Here is a 21,790-nt window from a genome sequence, read left to right on the forward strand (position 1 = left end):
TTTTCTATGTCTGTGTATCTGTTTCTGTTTTGTAACTAAGTTCATTTGTATCATTTTTTAGATTCCACATATAAGCATTATCATATGGTATTTGTCTTTCTGTGTCTGACTTATTTCACTTAGTATGATCATCTCTAGGTCCATCCATGTTGCTGCAAATGGCACTTCATTCTTTTTTATGGCTGAGTAATATTCCATTGCACATATATATATATATATATATATATATATATATGTATACCACATCTTCTTTACCCATTCATCTGTTGATGGACATTTAGGTTACTTTGGTCTCCTTTCTAGCCATGTGACCTTGGATCAGTTCCTTAACTTCCGTTTCTTTGGGTTTCAAATGGGTACAGCAATACTTACCAACAGGGCTATAGGCTAGATTCCGTAGGTGAATACTGGTACAGCAGGAGTTGAATAAACACCCTTGACCTGGTTCCTTTTATCCTGTCGGCAGTAGAAGTGAGGTGCAGGCCAGGGCAGGGCTTACCCAGGTTTCTGCAGTTTGGTTTCTGCCCTCCTTGGAAGTGCTTTGTGCTGATAACGTGCTTTGTCATTGTTAAGTGGGTGCCCTCCCCCCTCCCCCCGTCTCTGCGAGGGAGGGTTTTAAATCACAGCAGAAGAGATCAAGACTAGAGATGAGAAATTCTGGACAGCCGGAGTGGTTTGCCCACTAACAGGATGGCGGGGCGGGGGGGCAGTGTTGGACGTCACCACATTTTTGGTAAGTTGCCCACGTGGGCAAGGTGGGTTTCGAAGGGTCAGGAGCCTTTCCAGTCTTGTAAACCTGTCTCAGGCTTGGCTAAAATTTGTGCTCTTTACCTCCCCTCATTAGCAATCCTACAGGCGTTTTATTTTATTTTTTAAATTTTTATTTATTTTATTTATTTAGCTTAAATTTTGCCTTCAGTGAGGAGCACCTTTGACAAAATACCTTTGGTTTCCCTAATCTTTCAGTGAGTAGCATTTTCTTGAGTTTTGTGATTACGTGGCAGGTAAATAGCAAAAGCGATAACTGATGAACCAAAGCCTTCAAAAAACATTTCTTTACCACGTTTTATTATGGAATGTTTCAAGTGTGCACAGAAGTAGAAAGACTATTAGTGAACCCCAGGCACCCATCACCAGCAGCAACATCTTGCAATCCTGTGTTCCCCACTGTCCCCAGTTTTAATGGTAAAGCTGTTCACAGATACCATATCACTTTACCTGTAAATACTTAAGTGTTTATCTCTAACAGATAAGAACCTTTAAAAGATCACATTTTCACACCTAACAAAATGAATAACAGTTCTTTTTGTATCATCTCATGCCCAGTCCTTTTTCAGATTTCCCTGGCTGTTTGAACAATGTATTTTTCTTATGATCGGTTTAAAGCATTTGACTAGAAACAACGGTTATATTTTGATTTGATAAATAGTGTGGGCCTCTCCTTTTCCCTCACGTGATGCCCTTACTCAACCCAGTGACATAATTTTGAGTGTGAGGAAAGAACTATGTGGTAGAATAGATAAATAGCAAAGTAACAGCTGATGAAGAAGTGCATCAAGAAGCAATTTTGTAAGCTTTTTATTATGGAATATTTCCAAATATATACAATAAAGATGACAGCAAAAGCAAAATAGCCCAGTGGTAAACTCACCTGCTGATGGACTGTTTGCACATGTCTAAGCCAGACGCTGCGTTCCAGACCGCGGCCTCAAAAATCCTGCTGTAATTACATGTCTTCTGTACTGGGAACCAGGCTCCCTGGGAGATAAGAGAGGCCTTGTCCTTTCACCTCCAGTCTGAGACATCCAGTGACTTGTTCAAGGTTGAAGACCCAAGAACAATGGTCATTGTTGGTGCTGGGAGTGCACCCTGGTGATCTCAGTTCTTTGGACGCAGGACGGTGCCTCACAGCGGCCCAGCTGTGCCAGGCGATCAATGCCAGTTCTGTGCAGGGCAGGGGAAGGTTTCTTTCGTCAGCACTATGGTGTGTTTAGAACCAGGGGCCCTGGGATTGGAGAGCTGCAAGGGGCGTGTTTGTCCCCGTGGTCCCGCCTTCTGGAGAGCAGGCCCTGGAGATGTTGGCAGCTCCCTCACAATCCCCAGGTAGAGGGAGGACTGTGCCCACAGAGGCAGAACGGGCTGAGGGCCAGCCAGCCACCTGGCTCCCCGCCGGAGAGAAAGGAGAGGAGTAGTAGGTGAGAGCAGGGACAGAGCTCTGCCAAGGCAGCTGCTGTCTTCGGGTGCGAGACTCTGGCTGTGGCTGAGCGGAGGGAGGTGCCGTTACTCATCCTGGCATCCCGATTCTTCATCCACCTCTCGTCTCCCACGCTCCCTCTTCCCCATGGGAAGCCAGCAGCTGCTCATGAGCTGTGAAGGGCCGTCATGAGGCATAATTACAGAGCCCGGGGCTCTGCCCACACGAAGCAGCCCCCTCCCCTCCCTCAAAACCTCGGGCCATGGTCGGGGACCCTGTTGTGCCCGGGGTCTGCGCTCTTTTCCAGGGAAGCTTCCCTGACGGGTGCGTGTGTCTTTCTGACCCCGAGACTTGGAGATGCTGTGCTTCTTGTGTCCTGGGAATGACCTGGGGGTGGGGGGTGGGTGGGGGCAGTTTGGGGACAAGGCAGAGATAGAAATAAAGGGGAGGATTTGTGGGGAGGAAGGTACAGCCCTGCTGAGTCTGGGGAGCCCTCCACAGCAGAGAGGCTCGCCAAGTGAGCGCGTATTTGAGGAAGTTAGAGGTGGTATGTGACTTGGCCCTTTGAGCAGGCCAGTTTACTTCTTAGGCTCTTGATTTCGCTTCTGTAAAACAAAACGGTTGGTCTCCGTTGTTTCTGTCTCCTCGAGCCCAAATACTTTGTGATTCGACCTCCGTGGGCCAGGGGTCTGGGCGTGGTGGTAGCTCCCGGCGTGCTGCTGGGTCACGAGGGCCTTGGCCTTGGGCACCGTCCCCTGCCTCAGGCTTGCCCTGGACTGACTCGTGCCAGCTTGGAGCCCAGCCACGTGAGCATGGGAGCAAGCGGGAGCCCAGGGGGTGGATGTGGAGGCACTTTTCTGGCTGGGGAGGGGGGCGCAGAGAGAGGCTCGGCATCTGTTGGGTCCCAGCTGTGGCAGCAAGCATTTGGTTTGGGGGCCCGCGTGGGATGTGCCGTTCCCAGAGACCCCGCCACGCGTGGCTGGCAGGCTGGGTGAGCCACAGTGATCGTGCAGGGGGAGCTGAGTGTGAAGGTCAGAGACGGCAGCGGCTGGCCAGCCCTGACCTGCTGACTTGGGCTAAGAGCCCCATGCCCTCCCTCCTGCCAGCGGCTCTTGGCTGGACCGGGGACCGTCTGTAGGGAGGCAGATGGTGCCCACCTGAGGCCGAGGGACAAGCGGCAGGTGAGTGAAGCGGGAAGCCCCCGGGTGTGGTGTGGACGTGCGTGCTGGGCCCAGAGGTCAGGTGCAGGCTGATGGCTCACACAGGAGACAAGCAAGGTGGGCTCCATCCCAGATGAACCTCCCCGAAGCCCCCAACCGAAACCACTGAGTCACACCCAGCCCTGGTCACTCTGGGGCCCTGGATGACCAGGGGAAGTGGGAATTGTCCTGCCAGAAACTGGGTCATAGCACCCTATTGAGTGGCTGGGCCTTCCCCGCACCCAGGGTCTCACCACAGTGTGCCTCCAGGGTTCCTTTATGACAGGTTTTTAACTGTATGATTATTTATAAAAAAGAGCAGGAACAAAAATGCTGCTTTAAAAAATTTTTTTTTATTTTATTGAAGGATAGCTGATTTACAGCGTTGTTAATTTCTGCTCTACAGCAAAATGATTCAGTTACACATACGTATACATTCTTTTTCATGCTCTTTTCCATTAAGGTTTATCACAGGATATTGAATATACTTCCCTGTGCTATACAGTAGGACCTTGTTGTTTATCCATTCTACATGTAATAGTTTGCATCTGCTAACCCCAAACTCCCAATCCATCCCTCCCCCACCCTCCTCCCCCTAGGCAACCACAAGTCTGTTCTCTGTCAGTGAGTCTGTTTCTGTTTTGTAAATAAGTTTATTTGTGTCGTATTTTAGATTCCACATATAAGTGATATCACATGGTATTTGTCTTTCTCTTTCTGACTTACTTCACTTGATATGATAATCTCCAGGTCCATTCACATTGCTGCAAATGGCATTATTTCATTCTTTTTAATGGCTGAGTAGTATTCCATCGAATATATGTACCACATCTTCTTTATCCATTCCTCTGTCAGTGGACATTTAGGTTGTTCCATGTCTTGGCTATTGCAAACAGTGCTGCAATAAACACAGGGGTGCAAGTGTCTTTTTGAATTACAGTTTTCTCTGGGTATATGCCCAGTAGTGGGATTGCCGGGTCATATGGTACCTCTATTTTTAGTTTTTTGAGGAACCTCCATACTGTTCTCCATAATGGCTGCACCAGTTTTTAGTCCCACCGACAGTGTAGGAGGGTTCTCTTTTCTCCATACCCGCTCCAGAGTTTGTTGTTTGTAGAGTTTTTGATGATGGCCATTCTGATTGGCGTGAGGTGGTGCCTCATTGTAGTTTTGATTTGCATTTCTCTAATAATTAGCAACGATGAGCGTGAAGATGCTGTTTTGATGAACACAAACCAGAGGTTGTGGATGGTAGCTGAGACCTTCCACCAGCCTTCATTCGTTGTTGGCCAGTGTCTAGGCCAGCCTGTCCAGTAGAACTTCCTGTGATGCTGGAAATGTTCTGTGTCTGCACTGTCCAGTGTGGGACCACCAGTCACATGTGACTCCTGAGCCCTTGAAATATGACTGGTGCAACCAAGTAACTGAAAACCTAATTTATTTCATTGTGATTAAATGTAAACAGCCACCTGTGGCCAGTGGCTCCTGCATAAGACACTGCAGATCTAGAGAATAGTAAGTAGGTAATTGCAAATGAGAATCATTTTTTTCTTTACTTTTTATTATTGGAAATTTCACATATATACAAAGTAGTGTAGTGGAGCCCTATATACCCTTCACACAGCTTCTGTAATCACTAACCCATTGGCCAGTCTTGTTTTGTCTTTACCTTCCTACACCCTGACCATCCCAGCTCTCACTTCTGTATTATTTTGAAGCAGATAAAAGCTTTTTAATTTTTGTTTTTAAACAGCTCATCTTTAACCCCAGGACAGAGCAAAACTATTTGACCTTGATGTTTTCTCATCCCTCGGGACTCTTGACATTCTGATTTATTGATGAGCCTTCCACTAAACCAACTGCAGGCCCTGTATGATGTCTCTTAAGACTGCTCACGGCTTCCTCGTATTTCCCTAATGAGAAATACGCACCATGGATCTTTCATATAATTTGTAATATATATTGTTTAATATGTTTTATATTATACAGTTTAATATTAGCTGATAACAGCTCAAACTGTACATGGTAACAAACTGTACATGGTAACAAACTGTACATGGTAACATTTGGGACTGATTAAAAATTGATTGATGTCCCGTATGTTCAACACATTTCTAGATCTGCAAAAATTGGTCCAGGAAAATTGAGTTTGACAGAAATAACGGAAAACTCCATGGCATAGGCTGTATAATGAGTAAAGTTTGTGGATGAAACTACTCAGCGACTCAAATTGATTTGAAATTGAAAAGAACTGATCCTAATGAAAATAATTTTGACTAAATAAAAATGAAATAATTAGGAACACTGGATATGAAAAATAATCAAGGAACTAAATGGACTTCTTGGCATTCTCTCCAGAAGACGCTTCTGATTAAAATGTTTGTGTCCGGAACATCCTCAGGGTCAAGGTGGCGGATGCCCATCTCTGGCCATTCTTCCATTAACCTCAGACAGGCTTGAAAGGGCGTGGAAGGAGGAAGTTTTCAGAATTGAAAGTCTCAGACTCTGGCAACTTCCCATCCCTGGGATTGCTCAGAACACTGGCGGACAACGAGAGCTTGAGTGAAACTGAGAACACATGTCCCGTCTCCCGCCCACTTTGATGTTCATCCTGATATCCCTCCCTTGCTGGGGATCTTTGATCTTCCTGAGATGGCTCAGAGAGGCATCTGTGGCTTTTCTTCATGAGCTTCTAGCTGGGGGATGGATTCTCCCAGCGGCACATGCAATAGTCACTGTAAAGGGGCAAGGACAAAATTGTATCTTTTTTTTTAAACAGGCAAGGACAGGGGCTTCCCCCCAGCGGATGTCCAGTGCAGCAGGCACCTTGACCTCGTCCTGCTCTCCTGTGGGGTGGGGTCATCCCAGCCAGAGTACTCGGGCCATATAGAAGGCGGGCCTCCCTGTGGTGCTCTGAGGCCCATGGCCACCGAAGGGCCGTTGCTGCCCTCACATTCTGGACGGCCTCTGTGCTCCCCAGGCTGGTGACTTTCTGATCCTCTTTAGGAGGCAGTGGGGCACCCTATGTTCATTTCACGCCCAGGTGTCCCGAGGTTTCCGGAAGCCTCTTGTTGATCCGTGATTGTTCCCATCGAGCACTGGGAGGTGGGTGCAGATGGAGCCCATTGGTTCCTAAGTAAACCCAGAGAATCCCTTTGGGTTTCAAGTGCTAAAGGCGTTCATAGCGAATAGGGAAAGCCATCCAGAGGCCCCTGACCTGAATGGGAATGTGGTTTTGATAGAAGAGAAATTGTGACCGCCCCAGGCTCCCCTGGGAGTGGGGTCCGAGTTGTTACCAAGAGCAGGTGAGGGAACAGGGTCGGGGTGCAGGAGAGGTCACGCGTAGAGAGCTTTCAGCATCAGCCTCTATAGACCCCACCATCTGCTCCCCGACTCCTGACTGGGAAAGCGCTCAGCTCTTACACCGGGGATCCCACATCCCTTACCCCCCTCACTCGCACTCTGTGGAAGGGAAAGGTGGTCTCCTTGGTGGCTGACATCTTTTCTCCCTGCAAACCCCCTACCCGTCCCCATCTATTTAGCAGTGGCCAGTGTGACCCTGTGATTAGGGAGGAGAAGTAAGAGGGACCTCGCTTGGGCTTCCCTGGTGGCACAGTGGTTAAGAATCCTCCTGCCAATGCAGGAGACATGGGTTCGAGCCCTGGTCTGGGAAGATCCCACATGCCGCGGAGCAACTAAGCCTGTGCGCCACAACTACTGTACGCTGTAGAGCCTACGCTGTAGAACCCACGAGCCACAACTACTGGGCCCGTGAAGCCCGCGTACCTAGAGCCCGTGCTCTGCAACAAGAGAAGCCACCGCAATGAAAAGCCTGCGCACCGCAACGAAGAGCAGCCCCCACTCGCTGCAACTAGAAAAACCCTGCATGCAGCAACAAAGACCCAACTCAGCCAAAAATAAATAAATATAAATAAACAAACAAATAAGAAAAAAAAGGGGCTTCTCTGGTGGCGCAGTGGTTGAGAGTCCACCTGCCGATGCAGGGTACGCGGGTTCATGCCCCGGTCCGGGAAGATCCCACATGCCGCGGAGCGGCTGGGCCCGTGAGCCGTGGCCGCTGAGCCTGTGCGTCCGGGGCCTGTGCTCCGCAACGGGAGAGGCCACAGCAGTGAGAGGCTTGCTTGACCAGCACCTCTTGGTCAGAAGTGTGTAGCCCAGTGGGTGGTACTTGGTAGAAGCTTAGCAGGGAGGCACTGGGTCAGGGTTTTAATCTGGACCCACCCTTGCTATCTGTGTAACCTTGGGCAACTTCTTTAACCTTTCTGACCTTGGTCTCCTTTATAAAGTAGGGATGACACTTGGAGGACCTCACAGGGTAATTATGAGATCTAAATGAGATGTGTCCCAGAACACCTTATTATGTATTATACTCAGAATAAATGCTCCAACAGTAGCTGCTATGATTTTCTTTATAATCATCTAAATCCACACTTAGGGTTTGTTAGGAGTCAGGTACTGGGTTAGTCTTGTCTTGCAGGCTTTCTGCGTGATCTGGAGCTACCCTTAGCTAGAGCATGGCTTTGGGCAGCCGAGTGACACGACCCCTACTCTTTTTCAGTTTCTGCAGCTCACTGGCTGGTGTGAATCCCAGGTAGGGGCGCAGTCCTGCACAGTTTGCGCCGCTATCTGGTCTTTGGTCCCTCAACAGCTCCTCTGGCTGTGTATTATTTATGGGTAGACTGTCCACTTGCCCCACGATCATGTCATTGGCAACGTTACCCAGGTTGCAGGCACCTTGTTGTAGAGCAGAAATAGCCCCACCAAGGGTTGGGGGCTCTGGTTTCCTGGCTCTGGCCAGCTACCAAGTAGCTGTGTGATATTTAACAAGTGGCCTTGCTTCTCTGGGCCCTCCTTTGAAATATGAGGGTTGAACTGGATGGCCTGCAAACCTCCTTCCACCTTCTACCTCTGTTGCAACCAGCGCAAACATCTGGGCGCTTTTGTTCCTTCCTGAGGCTGATGGTGGGCTGGCGTGGAGTGGAGTGAAGGCCATGGCCGTGGCCTCGACAGTGGCCGGCCTCTCCACCCTCTCCCCTTTTGTTGATGACACCGTGGGAACCCACTTATCAAATCCATTCACAAGCAGCCTTTTAACACTCTCCCCATAGCGCTGTTTCCGTGAAAGCCATTAGTGTTCACGAGTCATAAAGATATTTTACCTTTTTCCTGTGTTGCATTGTACAGCGCCAGCCTGGTTCTGCTAACATCTCCTCAGCGCTGTGTCGGGCAGGCCTCAGCTCTCTGGTTTGCTAACTGGGTTTCTCTGCCGTGCGTGAGCCCCGCTGGGCCATGTGTGCACTTGGGGAGCCCGGGAGTGTAGGGCCCTTATTCAGATAATGTATTAATACCAGGGCCTGGGTCCTTTGTTGGAGTTTGAAGGTAAAACCTAGTTGGCTGGGTTAAAGATTTCTAGGTATCATCTTTCATATGATGGTGAGAGCCAGATACAGCCTGCTCTTTTCTTGGACTCTAAGTTGTCTTCTGATTTTTGAGGTCACGTGTTCCTGTTACGAGGGTGGGAAGTAGTCTCTGAGTTAAGCCTCCTCGGTTAGACATGGGTGTGAGCTCTTGGATGCCTCCTGTGCTCCATGGTGCCTGGTGCCTGACACCCTCTGCTTCGAGAACTCTTCCCTAAGAAACCTTGGACTAATCACTCTCTCTTTCCAACATTCCCATGTGCTTTACACTGGTCACTTGTCACTGTCTGTCTTGAATTGGAGTTTGTAATGAATGTGTCTGTTTACCCGACTGAGTTGGAACCCTTTATGTTGGTGTGAACCCCTCCTCCCCAGAACTCAGCGCCCAGGAGATGCCTCATCAATGTCCAGCGGCTCGTGTCCTGCTGGGGGCGGGCGATGGCATGCTCCCTTCCCCACATTGTGTGCACCCGCCTGGTCCTTCCTTGTGTGTGTGGGTTTAGAAAATGTTTTATGAAATGCCTTACAAACAGGCCATGTGCTTTGGGGTTCTTTAGGAAGCCCCAAAGTTGTTTCCTTGGGCTTAACAGTTATAAAATAGGCTCTGAGCAGCCTGAAAGGAGTTGAGGGAGATCTGACCAGTCTGTGCGGCTGCTATAGTCACATCTATCATGTTTACAGAATAGCCCAGCTGTGTGGAGGGGAAGATGTGTTATCATTTAGGTTTAGATTTGGCCGAACATAACAGAAAACCCCCAAATAACACTGGCTTGAATATGAGACTTTATTTTCTCTGTCATGTAAAAAGTCAGTTCAGGGCAGGGACCTAATTTACTGTTCCTTCATCCTTAAGAGAGTTGCCTCATGATCCAAAAAGGCTGTTGAAGCACCAGCTGTCATATTAATATCACAGATGGAAAGACAAAGGAGCTCTCCTGAAAGTCTCACTCGGTATCTATTTATATCTCGTTAGCTAAAGGTTAGTAAGAGGAGTACTAGCTAAAAGTTAGCAACAAGGTTAGTAACAGGGGTACAAGCCTCACTCAATATCTATTTACATCTCATTAGCTAAAAGTTAGTGACAGCTGGGAAGTAGGTTTTAGCTGGGACATCGCCTCACCTGGAGACATGGGGGCTCTATTTCCGAGAAAGATGCAGTGAATAGACAGTGAGTACAGAACACGTGTCCAGCACTTACTTGAATGAATGAATGAGTGAGGGGATAAGTGATGGAGAGATGCCATCTGGGTTAAATGTATACCAAACCCTCATATTAGCAGGATCCACAATATGACAAGGAAAGCACATTTCTGATACCACAAGAGGGACGGAGCCTTGAGGAAACTTCAGAAACTCCCCAGGGACTCAAAAGAGAGCATGTTCTACAGGGCACTTCAGATGGGCATCCTCTTTTCCCTCTTTGTAGGGATCCGGTTCCCTTATTTGGAACACAGCAGATGCACTGCAGCCGGTCAGGAGGGGCTGGACCTGGGTCACGGCAGCCACATTTCAGAAGGTTCCCATGAGGGCATCTGTTTTTGGCTTGTCTGAAGAAAGAAAAGCTTCATTACTCAAGCAGGGAGACGTGGCTGAATTGAAATACTAAAATTTCCTTAAACACAGATCCCTTCTTAGAAAATGTTAGAATCCTGTGGGGTTAGTTATGGTCTGATGGTCCTGGTTTGAAGCCTCTAGGTGGTCTGTGGTTCAGCATGGGACGGCTTCTTAGTGCCAGGTGCCCTCCAGCACGTCTGGGCAGGTGGAGGGCCCCCGAGGGCTGTCCTCACACTGGAGAAGCGCGGTGGACCTGGAGCTCGGGCTCTGGAGCAGTGAGTGTGCTGCTGACAGCAGGTGGTGCTGTCTTCTCAGTGGTGTGTCCTAGAGGGCGGCCCCTGGTCCCCACTCTTTTCCTTAGGCACACCTGTGTGGTCCCAGGGCCACACAGTGGGTCTGCAGCAGGCAGATCCCCCGGTGGAAGCTTTAGCCTGGCATTCATTCACAGCCTCTGTTCTTGACTCCTTTTTTTTTTTTTTTTTTTTTTTTTGCAGTACGCGGGCCTCTCACCATTGTGGCCTCTCCCGTTGAGGAGCACAGGCTCCAGACGCGCAGGCTCAGCGGCCATGGCTCACGGGCCCAGCTGCTCCGCAGCATGTGGGATCTTCCTGGACCGGGGCACGAATCCGTGCCACCAGGGAAGCCCTTGACTCCCTTTTGAAACCTTGATGGGAGCCTTTGTCAAGCCTCCTGCAGACACTGTTTCATAACTCTGCTTCCTCCAGGCCCCCCACCGACCCGCATTTTCAGATCACCCCCATCTCCAGCCCTCAGTTCGGGATCATCCTCATTTAAGAAGCCGTCCTGGATTCCCTCCATGGGAAGAAATTCCTCCTTCGTGTCCCCTCCCTCTGGTACTTCTGAATGTCCACTCCCTCCCCAGTTCGGCTCCCTGACCAGGTAGTTGTTGCCTGAGGGTCGGGTCGGGTCGGGTGTGACCCGCAGTTACAGGATCAAAAAGATGGAGGGGGCACCGAGGGGTCACACAGCTGTCCCTCACCCTGGGGGCTGATGGGCTCGAAGTCTGATTTTGTTCCTCTCAACTGCCTTTGAAAAGTGTCCTTGGCCTGTGGTATCTGAAGACTTCCTCTCAGTCACGTGAGACTCACTCTGGGAATGGGTGTGGGCCCAGATGTTCCACCCACCTCCTGGGTCCCAGGGACTGCCTCGGGGGTGTGCCCCAGTTTATGCAACTGACTGAGGGATCCGGTTAGCCAGGGGTGAGTGGGAGGCTGCAGCAGGCCAGCATCTGGCAGCGGCTTGCCTGAACCCTGGCAGGGAGTTCAAGGTGGGCCTGCTGAGAGCAGTGACAAGGATTTGCTGCAAATTTCTGGTGCAACCTCATGGCCCACTCCTGGGGGACGCGTTTCTACTGCATGAAAACAACAGAATGCGAGTCAACTATGTGACTTACAATTTTCTAGTCCCAGTAAAAGATTTAAAAACAGCAGGTGGAATTAGTTTTAAATAATGCATTTTAACTCCTTAGGTACAAAATATTGTCATTTCATCATGTAATCAACATGGTCATTATAAAGGAGATCGCTATTCTCTTTTTGTTCTAAGACTTTAAAATGTGGGGTGTTTTACACTCAGTTTGGATCAGTGACGTTTCATGTTCCCGATAGTCCAGGCCAACGGGGCTCTGCTGCCGCTTCTGTTGATTCTCCCACTTGAAGTTCCCTGAAAGCAGGGACAGCATCGTGACGATCAGGGCCTTCCCCCCACCCATCGCAGGTGTCGGCGCGTGTGATTTGAGTGGGGGCCTGTCCCGCAGGGTCACCGCATGGGGAGGCAGGGCCTCGGAGCGGCTGGAGTCTGGTCCAGCCGCGTGAGCTCAGGGACGGCCCTGGCCTGTGGAAGCCACGGTTCCCACTCAGAATGACGCTGTTGGACAGTAATCTCCGGGGCTTTTCTGATTCTCACGTGCTGTGAGCTGAACCATGTGTCTGCGCAGGGGTGCTGCTGGAGACACTGATACCCTTGGCCTCATTAGCAAATGAGATCATCTCTGTGAAGGGCCACGGTTGACACTGTACCCAGCACGGATGGGCCAGTTCGCTGCCTCTAACTCTGACCCAGAGCCTGCGTGTTTATCTGGTATGTTGGGTCCCGGGCTGTGAAGACCCTCCACTCCCCCATCCAGCATCTACACAGACCTGCAGGTGCCCGGCCTGTTCCCAGGCTGCCCAGGCAGAGAAGGACAGGACTCGTCCAGGCCCTCGGGACGCCCACCTTCTGGAGGGTGTGATGAGCCAGCAGGAGCCCCTGCTGTGTCCGAGGCCTCATGAGGTTTCTCTCTCGCGCAGGCGCAGTTGGAAGCTCAGAGAGCCACGCAGGACTTCCAGAGGGCCACCGAGGTGCTCCGCGCCGCCAAGGAGACTATCTCCCTGGCCGAGCAGCGGCTGCTGGAGGATGACAAGCGGCAGTTTGACTCGGCCTGGCAGGAGATGCTGAACCACGCCACCCAGAGGGTATGAGTCTCAGCGGAACGTGTCCGTGGAACCCAGGGTCGGGCTGGGCTTACGCTCGGGTGCGCGCCTCTGCCTTGAGCCTGCCTGTGGGCAGGGGCGGGGGGGGGGGGGGGGGGCGGGGGGCGGGGCATGCGTCTGCGTGTGGGCGTGGGGTGGGGAGAGGGGCTGGGCTTGCGTCCGCCTTGGGTTCCTGCGGGCTCGGGGTGCAGGTGCCCATCAGACCCAGACTCCCCGCTGGTTTCCCCGAGCAGAGGAAACAGACCCCCAGGCATGTTGTGCGTCACAGGTGGTCATCTCCATGGGGTCTCTGCGGGCCTGGGACTGAGCCGTACTCCGCGATGACAATCACCCGGTGACAGGCGTACTTGCCCCTTCCCTGTCGTTTGAGGTTTATCTGGTTCAGATCACCCCTGACGGTCCTGACTGTGGATGGGGCTTTCCCGAGGGACCCGATCGTTCTCCAGAGTCCCCTCCCTCTGAGTCCCAGGGGACTGACTGGGTTTGGAGCCTGGGGTGGAGGACCTTGCTGAGCCTGGACTCAGGGGTGGGTGCCAGTTGGTGAGAAGCGGGGGCCATGGCAGATGAGGCCAGAATACAGGGGGTGCGCAGGCCGGCCTTCGGGCTGGGCTGGGGTCTGGGGAACCAGTGTATGCACAGGAAGTGGGCTTTGACTCCTAGGTTTGGTGCCATCATTGTTTGGCCCTTTACCAGCTCCCACGATCTGCCCTCTGGCCATATTGCTGAGAATCGGAAGTGGTGGGTATAGCTGGACTTGTCACCTCTTTCCTCCCCTCCTCCAGCTGGTTTGCTGTGGGGAGGTGGGTGAGGCCTTGGATGAAGGGTGATGTAGAGGGTGGGATTCCCTGAGGTCTGGATTCCCTGAGAGGCTGCCTGCGGGGCTGGAAGAGAACCTTTTCAATGTCACCTGCCACGGTGGCTCAAGTCCTGGGGGACCTGATAATTAAAGATGGCCTTGTGGTTCCTTAAATGGAATGCCTGACACACAAACGGCTTGGACTTGGTGTCAAATGTGGGTCGACTCTGTAGCACCTCCCCTGAATCCCGGGCTCCCAGCCGGGCTTGTGTGGCCTGGGGCCTCCTGCCACCTAGTGAACACGATGTTGGGAGAGCCAAACGCAGCTTTCCTGGGTCCACTGGGGAAACGCCAAAGGGGAGGTTGGAAATCTTGGAAATTTACAAGCCACAGCCTGACAGAATGAAAAGGACAAGAAAAAAAATAAAAATTAGAGTAGCTCCTTGCAAGAAATTAGCGGAAGGCCTGCCTTTCTTTCCTGCCCTTCGTCCACCCCAAACAAGACCCAAATCAAGCTAGTCAGAATCATTCAGAAATCACTTAATCTGTCCTTTAAAAAAGAACAAAATGGGTTTCTGCTTTTTTTTTTTTTTCCTTCTACTCTTTAAGTCCTGGGACCATAAGTGGATGGTGAGTGGCAGTCCGGGAGAGGTGTCCTCAAGACCTCCACATCCCATGACTCCGGAAGCACCATTCACACCAGTCTTTGGGAATGGCGCTTCTTGGGGTTGTGCAGTGTGCAACTTGTGGGGCTGTACCAAACGGCCCTGCGCCTCCTGATGTCGCATGGGGCCCCTGAGGTCCCAGGGAGGGTCATCTGATGTGTGCTCTCACTGAGGTCACTGAAGGTTTCTTGGTCATGGGGGTGTAACCCCTGCGGATGAGCAGATTTTCTGGGTCACAGGCCAGGATTTCCACCCTGGGGCTGCTGTTCCTCTTCCCTAGATTCCTCCCCAGTTTTATGGGCCTCAGATGCTGCTCCTTGACCTGATGAGGGAGAAGGAGAATTGGAAACTGACACCAGCAAGAGACAGAGCCCTTGGCAGAGCTGTCCTTGACCATGTCCCTGTGTCACTGAGAAATCCAGCCTGGAGGGGGCACACTCCAGGGTTGTGACGGATGGTACAGGCGCTCACGTGTGGCTTTGCTGTGAGCCGCGCTCTGACTGAGTATGCATGGCCCCGGCACGCTCGGCTTCCTGAGTGCTGCTGGATGAAGACAGCGAACGGCCTGGAATATGTCCCCGGCCTTGGCTGACTTCTAGATCCTCCAGGAAGCCTGTTTCTTCAGGAGAAGGGAGCGTCATCTCACCCTCTTCTCCTGAAGAAACTGCCACATAAGAGTCTAGAGAAAGATGCAGAGCTCAGGAAGGTCCAGGCTGTCTTGAGGAAGTGGCAGTGCTTTGGGCTGTGTGACCTCCACCCCAGGCACAGTGGAAGGATCCTGGGGTCCCCACATTCCTTACCTGAGGCCATCCGTGTGTCCCTTCTATTCCTTCAGACTTAGGGTGACAATGGGCAGCTCCACTTGGAGCCACGCTGGAGCCCCGGGGTCTCTCTTGTTAGGCCACGTGCAGTACCCCGGGCAGGGACAGAGGAACAGTTCTGCACTCAGAGCTGGGATCAGCAGGGCTTTGGAAGCCGTGACGCACTTGAGTGGCCTTACTGGGGACGTGGCGTCCCTGCTGCTCCCACTTGGGCTTTAGGCAGCTGAGGGCCCTCCAGCTTCACCCAGTTTGGCCGCGGAGCAGCCCTTCTAGGGAGGAGGTGTGGGGAGGCATGAACTGTCAGGGACCAGCAGCTCCTGGAGAGGAAGGCCCTGGGGGCGTGGATCTGAGCCCTGGGATGCACATGGCCAGCTTTTCTGTGCTGGTGGGCATGTACCACCTGTCCCCCAAGGCCCTGGGAAGCTACCTCCTTGGCCCTGTGTACCCAGGGCTGCAGGAGGAATCAGAAATCAGCCTGAATGGGCTGAGGATCTGAGGAGACCGTGAAGCCCCCTTCTCGGGAACGGAGGACCCTGCTCTTAGCTCCGGGATGTTGGGCATGAGGGTGGATGGTCTCGAGGTTGGGAGAGCTGAATGTGAGACAGAGGAGCCGGGCTGGCTGGATGTCTCCTGGTCGGTTGAGCTCATTCTGCCGGCAGGGGACCCAGCCTGGCTGGCAGTGCCCGTTGGTGTCCCTGTAGGAAGTATCTGTTTGAGCATCTTCTGGGTGTTGCTGTGAGCAGAGGGCCTGGGCTGCCCTGCGGCTCCCGGGAGGGGGCCCGTCAGCACTGCTGGGCCCCATTCTGTCTATTCTGCTGACCCAGGGGGAGGCCTGTGGCTTCTCAGGGTCCCGAGCACCAGCGGTGGCCTCCCCACATGCTTTTTCCAGGGCCCGCTACCTGCTGCCTGTCTGGGCCATGGTGCTGCGGCTGTTCTGGTCACTCAGGCCTCACGCCTGGGGCCTCAAAGCCTCCCATTGGGCAGCAGCGGGTGGTCAGTCCTTGGGCGTTTGGAGCCGGCCCGGGGGGCGGGGTAGGAGCGTGTGTCTGTGGGTTTTGGGAACCCCAGGGATGCTGCCTTCTTAGTCGTTAGAATCCACAGAGGCCAGTGCACCCAGAGGTTAGCACAGAGCCCGTGGGTCAGCCCCGGGACATGGTCCCCCTGGGGAAGAGGGTCCCAGGGCTGTTGGTGCCCAGATAGTGATTCCTCCGGGAGCCTGCCAGCTCTGGGGAAGGAGGCGGGAAGCTGAGCGCTGCCCGCGGAGGGTGGATGGGTGGCTCTGCTAAGCACCCCCAGCCCACGCCCTTTCCCCCAGCACCCTGCACCGAGCCCCCCAGCGCAGCCTTTGCTGCCGGCCCCCACCCACGCCCCTGGGCCCGGTGGCCCTGACAGCCTGGATCCCAGCTGCCCGAGTAGCGTGGTGCTGCTGGGCGTCTGCCCCGTGAGGCTGGCGGTACGGGTTTGGTCTCCAGTGTGCTCTGTGCACACAGTAGGTGCTTAATCAGAGTACGCAGCTCTGAGTTGAATATGCTGGTGGTAAACTGAAGAGCGTGGTGCTGATCGGGGGTTCAGGGGCCCAGAGTCCAGGCCAATTATCTGTCAGCCAAGCCTTCACGGAGGTCTGGGCGCTGGCGCCCCAGGGCTGGGTTGCACGTGCGTCTGGCCACCTTGAGGTCTGCAGGGACATCTGCGTTGTGCTTCCATTTGTGGCTTCCACCTTCCCAGCATCCGCCCTTATCCGCACATTCCTTTCCCACCCCTGGGCACACAGTTCACAGCTGGTTCCATGTTTCAGGGGCTGCTTGGTTACCTAGGAGACGTAACCAAGGTGACCTGCTTGGGGACTTTCTCCCTAGAGGCGGGAAGCGGAGTGGAGACTCTCCTGCGAGAGCAGGGGGTTATGTGCACGTGGGGTCGGGGGGTTGGGACGGGGGATGGTAGATGGACTGGTGGGGGTGAATCGGGACGGCGTCCTTGCTGCTGCCTCACTCTGCGCCGGCAATGTCGCCAAGTGCTCGGAGCCTTCAGAGTGTTTAATTTTAGGAAGAGTTTTGCAGACGAAGGGCCAAGGAAGAACAAGGGCCTGTGTGCAGTCGGTGAGAGCCCTGCTTCTTGCAGGGAATGCTCTGTATTGTAGCCTCAGATCAGAGCTTTTGTAGATCGCCTATTTAAAATGCTTTCAGACTGGTCCTTAAAGGTGAACCCTGCACTGAATCCTCTTGCAGTGGAACAGATCACAATAGGTTGCCTTCATCTGTCTGATATGCTTGGGTTTTGTGTGTTCATAAAGGTTACACCAGTGAATCCTTAAAGATTAAGATTTAAGACAAGACTGAACAGTTACTACCGTTTCCCTAAGTGACCAAGCTGGGGAGGTTTCGAGTGCATTTTGTGTCACTGTGACATCTTTGGTGTTAGAAGCCAAGGGGAAGGGTTCTCCGGAGCCCCTTGGTCTTGATTGAGAGGTCATTTTAGCAAGCCTGTCACCACATGCCAGCTTGTCTCACTTCCCTATTTCCATTCTCTTTGTTTTAATTCTGTTTTTAAAAGTATCTCAAGCATTAAAACCATTGTTGAAAACAACAAAAAAAACATTGTTAAAAGATATACATTTTAAAGAAGGTAAAGGGTGAACTCTGATAAGTATAAAGTGTTCTCCTGTCAAAGATTTTATTTAACTCATTAAGGATGGAACTACTAAGATGTTACAGCTCTTTCAAAGGAGAATTCAAAAAACACACTCATACAGAGGTTTAGGAATGCTGAAATGAATTTACAAGATACAGAATTGGTCAATATTTACAGGGCAATCAATAATCAAATGCATCTCTACTGGACACAATCTTCATTTCTAGGGGTAAGAATCATTTATATTACTATCAGTTTTCCTCAACTTACAGGGTCATAAAATAGCTCCAAAACAACGAAAGGCAGAGATAACCTGGAAGGGGGCAGGACACCCAGACAGGACAGGGCACCCAGTCGTTTTATGCTCATATGGAAGTCTTTCAGAATTTTTCCTGACACTTAAAAAAACCCCTTAATATAAGTGCATAAGTAAACTTCCCCGGGCTGACTGTGGCTGTTGCCTGGAGGGGGTGATGGACCGCTGGCTTCCTCCTGGGTGGTGTCCTCCTGCAACTGTCCTGCTGGGTCTCCTCCCTGCTGCTCTTTGGGTAAAATAAAGCACAGCCCTCTCGCCCCACCTCACTGCTGCTTTTCCAGTTCATCCCATAACACTTGGGTGAGTTGTAAGTAAAAGATGAGAAGGAAGTTGTGAGCCGCTGATGTGGCCTAAACTGTTGTTTATCTCCTGCATCATCTCTCCTCCCAGCTGGCCTTGTTCTGATGCTTTTTAGGTGATGGGGGAGAGAACCAACACTGTCCCTGTTTCTAGGAATGTGCCTTTGAGCTGCCATGGAGGGCCCTTGATTGTTAGGTTTTGAACTCATTTTTTTTTTTTTTTGCGGTACGTGGGCCTCTCCCGTTGCGGAGCACAGGCTCCGGACGCGCAGGCTCAGCGGCCATGGCTCACGGGCCCAGCTGCTCTGTGGCATGTGGGATCCTCCCGGACCGGGGCACAAACCCATGTCCCCTGCATCGGCAGGCGGACTGTCAACCACTGTGCCACCAGGGAAGCCCCCTTGAACTCATTTTTAAAACCAGAATCTCCCACCAGAACACTGACTGGTCACCTGGTCACAAATTTTTGTAAACCCCAAAATCTGTTCAGTTTGACCCTCTGGATCCTGGATTCTTGTCCACCAGCTAACTCAGGATATTTGGGAAGGGGCCAAACAGCTGAGGTCACCATTGCCTTGCCGTCCTGACGCGCACATACCTGGCTTTGTAGGGCTCCCAGGTCCCTGACGTCTGAGTTCCCACTGGTACCGCCTGCCTGCCCCTCAGTCCCTGACCCTAGGTGAGAACAGGAGGTACCCACAGTGGCTACTCAGAGGAAGTGGACGTCAACTAAATCAGAGAATGTTTTTTTTTCCCTCTGATTTTTTGTTTTTCCTTCTCTTCTTTCCTGCTCATTGCCTCAGCCGATCTATTTCATCTGATCTGATGTGATTTTTCCAGAATAGATGAAAAGGGAAAAATAATCCTGTTCTCTTTGGAAGTTCATTTAATCTTAGTCTGCCCACTAATTTCCTCAAATATTTTTTTTTCATTTATTTTAAAAACATTTTATTGAAGTATAGTTGATTTACAATGTTGTGATAGTTTCAGGTGTACAGCACAGTGATTCAGTTTTATATATATACATATATATTCTTTTCATATTCTTTTCCCTTATAGGTTATTACAAGATATTGAGTTTAGTTCCCTGTGCTCTACAGTAGGTCTTTGTTTATCTACATTATATATAGTAGTGTGTATATGGGAATCCCAAATTCCTAGTTTTTTTTAATTACATAAGTAATACCCCAACAAGGGACCATTCTGGGTTTGGCTGGGCTGACCTCTGCTGTCATTTGAAGGTCATGGAGGCGGAGCAGACCAAGACGAGGAGCGAGCTGGTGCACAAGGAGACGGCAGCCAGGTACAATGCGGCCATGGGCCGCATGCGGCAGCTGGAGAAGAAACTCAAGCGAGCTATCAACAAGTCCAAGTGAGCCTGGGCGAGTGGGTCCCTGGACTGCTGCTCGTTTCCTCTTCCTCATCTTCTCAACCTTTTCTGTGGCCTGCCCCACCAGAGCCCCCTGCCCAGGCTACCTGTAACCCCCCAGGGGTGGGGCTGCTCCGACCTGGGAGCACAGGAAGAGGAATTTCAAGAGTAAACCATTAGCTGGCCCGTGGGCTGGGGCTGGGCTTTGGGAAACTCAGGGCGTGCGCTTGGCTCTGTGGCTGATGGTGTGGATGAGGCCCTGTCCCTCATGACCTTGTCAGCACAATGGGGTGAACTAGGTACATAATACACATCCTTGTAGACCAAGAGCTGATGAAGTGGAGCAAGACTGGTTTCTTTTCTTTCTTCCTTCCTCCCTTCCTTCCTCCTTTTCCTTCCTCCTTTCCTTCCTCCCTCCCTCCCCCCCTCCCTCCCTCCCTCCCTCCTCCCTCCCACCCTCCCCCTCCCTCCCTCCCTCCCTCCCTCCCTCCCTCCCTCCCTCCCTCCCTCCCTCCCTCCCTCCCTCCCTCCCCTCCCTCCCTCCCTCCCTCCCCCTCCCTCCCTCCCTCCCTCCTCCCTCCCTCCCTCCTCCCTCCCTCCCTCCCTCCCTCCCTCTCCCCCCTCCCTCCCTCCCTCCCTCCCCCTCCCTCCCTCCCCTCCCTCCCTCCCTCCTCCCTCCCTCCCTCCCTCCCCCTCCCTCCCTCCCTCCCTCCCTCCCTCCCTCCCTCCCTCCCTCTCCCTCCCTCCCTCTCCCTCCCTCCCTCCCTCCCTCCCTCCCTCCCTCCCTCCCTCCCTCCCTCCCTCCCCCTCCCTCCCCTCCCCCTCCCTCCCTCTCCCTCCCTCCCTCCCCCTCCCTCCCCTCCCTCCCCTCCCTCCTCCCTCCCTCCCTCCCTCCCTCCCCTCCCTCCCTCCTCCCTCCCTCCCTCCCTCCTCCCTCCCTCCCTCTCCCTCCCTCCCTCCCTCCCTCCCTCCCCCTCCCTCCCTCCCTCCCTCCCTCCCTCCCCCTCCCTCCCTCCCTCCCTCCCTCCCTCCCTCCCTCCCTCTCCCTCCCTCCCCCTCCCTCCCTCCCTCCCTCCCTCCCTCCCTCCCTCTCCTCCCTCCCCCTCCCTCCCTCCCTCCCTCCCTCCCTCCCTCCCTCCCTCCCTCTCCCTCCCTCCCCCTCCCTCCCTCCTCCCTCCCTCCCTCCCTCCCTCTCCCTCCCTCCCCCTCCCTCCCTCCCTCCCTCCCTCCCTCCCTCCCTCCCTCCCTCCCTCCCTCCCTCCCTCCCTCTTCTCTCTCTCTCTCTCAGGATATTTATTTCAAAAGTTTCTTATAATGTTACCAAGTCCGAGCTCACTCTGCTTAACACACGACAGGCCAATAAATCAGGAGATGAGGTGTTGAGGCAAGGAATATGACTTTATTCGGAAAGCCGGCAGACTGAGAAGATGGAGGACTGGTGTCCCCCAAAACCATCTTTTCGGGGTCTGGATGCCAGTTCCTTTTATAGAACAGAGAGGGGGAGGAAGTGAGGAAGTAAAGTAAAAAGGCCATTAGTTGTGCCTGGCTTGGCCAGCATCAGGGAGGGGTTGTGTTAATTTCTTCTTTTCTGCCGCCATTCTCAGGTGGGCAGGGTCAGATTGTCTCCCTGTGAGCTGAACAAAGGCCCATTAGTTTAACATTCAGGCAGAGGGGCAGGGTTCCCTGAGGCAGGCCATTATGTGTGATTATAATAACAAAAGCAATGAAAAGCAAAGGTTAAAGTCAAAGAAACAGATCCAACATGGAGTCTTCCCTGTTATAATAATACCAAACACTAGGAACAGTTAATTTGTCCAACAGTATAGTCTTTGGTTAAATAACTCTTGACACTTCCAAACACTGGAATAGTTTAGAGCAGTTAAAATAATGACATAGATTCTGTCTTCATTAGTATATAAATATGTTCATAATATTTATATGTAATAAAGGTAGGCCATAAAACAGCACTGAAAGCACAGTTCATCTTATTACTGACACACACAGATGGGCCCAAAGGAA

General features: G+C 52.2%; 1 protein-coding gene across 1 annotated transcript in view; it reads left to right on the forward strand.

Annotated features, from left to right (window-relative positions):
• SH3BP5 (SH3 domain binding protein 5) overlaps positions 1–21,790 on the forward strand; it is a 79,092-nt gene that overhangs the window by 53,037 nt on the left and 4,265 nt on the right. The window contains exons 4-5 of the mRNA XM_065876749.1: positions 12,695–12,859; positions 19,644–19,774. Of these exons, the coding sequence (XP_065732821.1) occupies positions 12,695–12,859; positions 19,644–19,774 (296 nt within the window). The remainder of the gene's footprint in view (positions 1–12,694; positions 12,860–19,643; positions 19,775–21,790) is intronic.

This window comes from Phocoena phocoena, chromosome 4 (genome assembly GCF_963924675.1).
Source record: "Phocoena phocoena chromosome 4, mPhoPho1.1, whole genome shotgun sequence".
Lineage (NCBI taxonomy): Eukaryota > Metazoa > Chordata > Mammalia > Artiodactyla > Phocoenidae > Phocoena > Phocoena phocoena.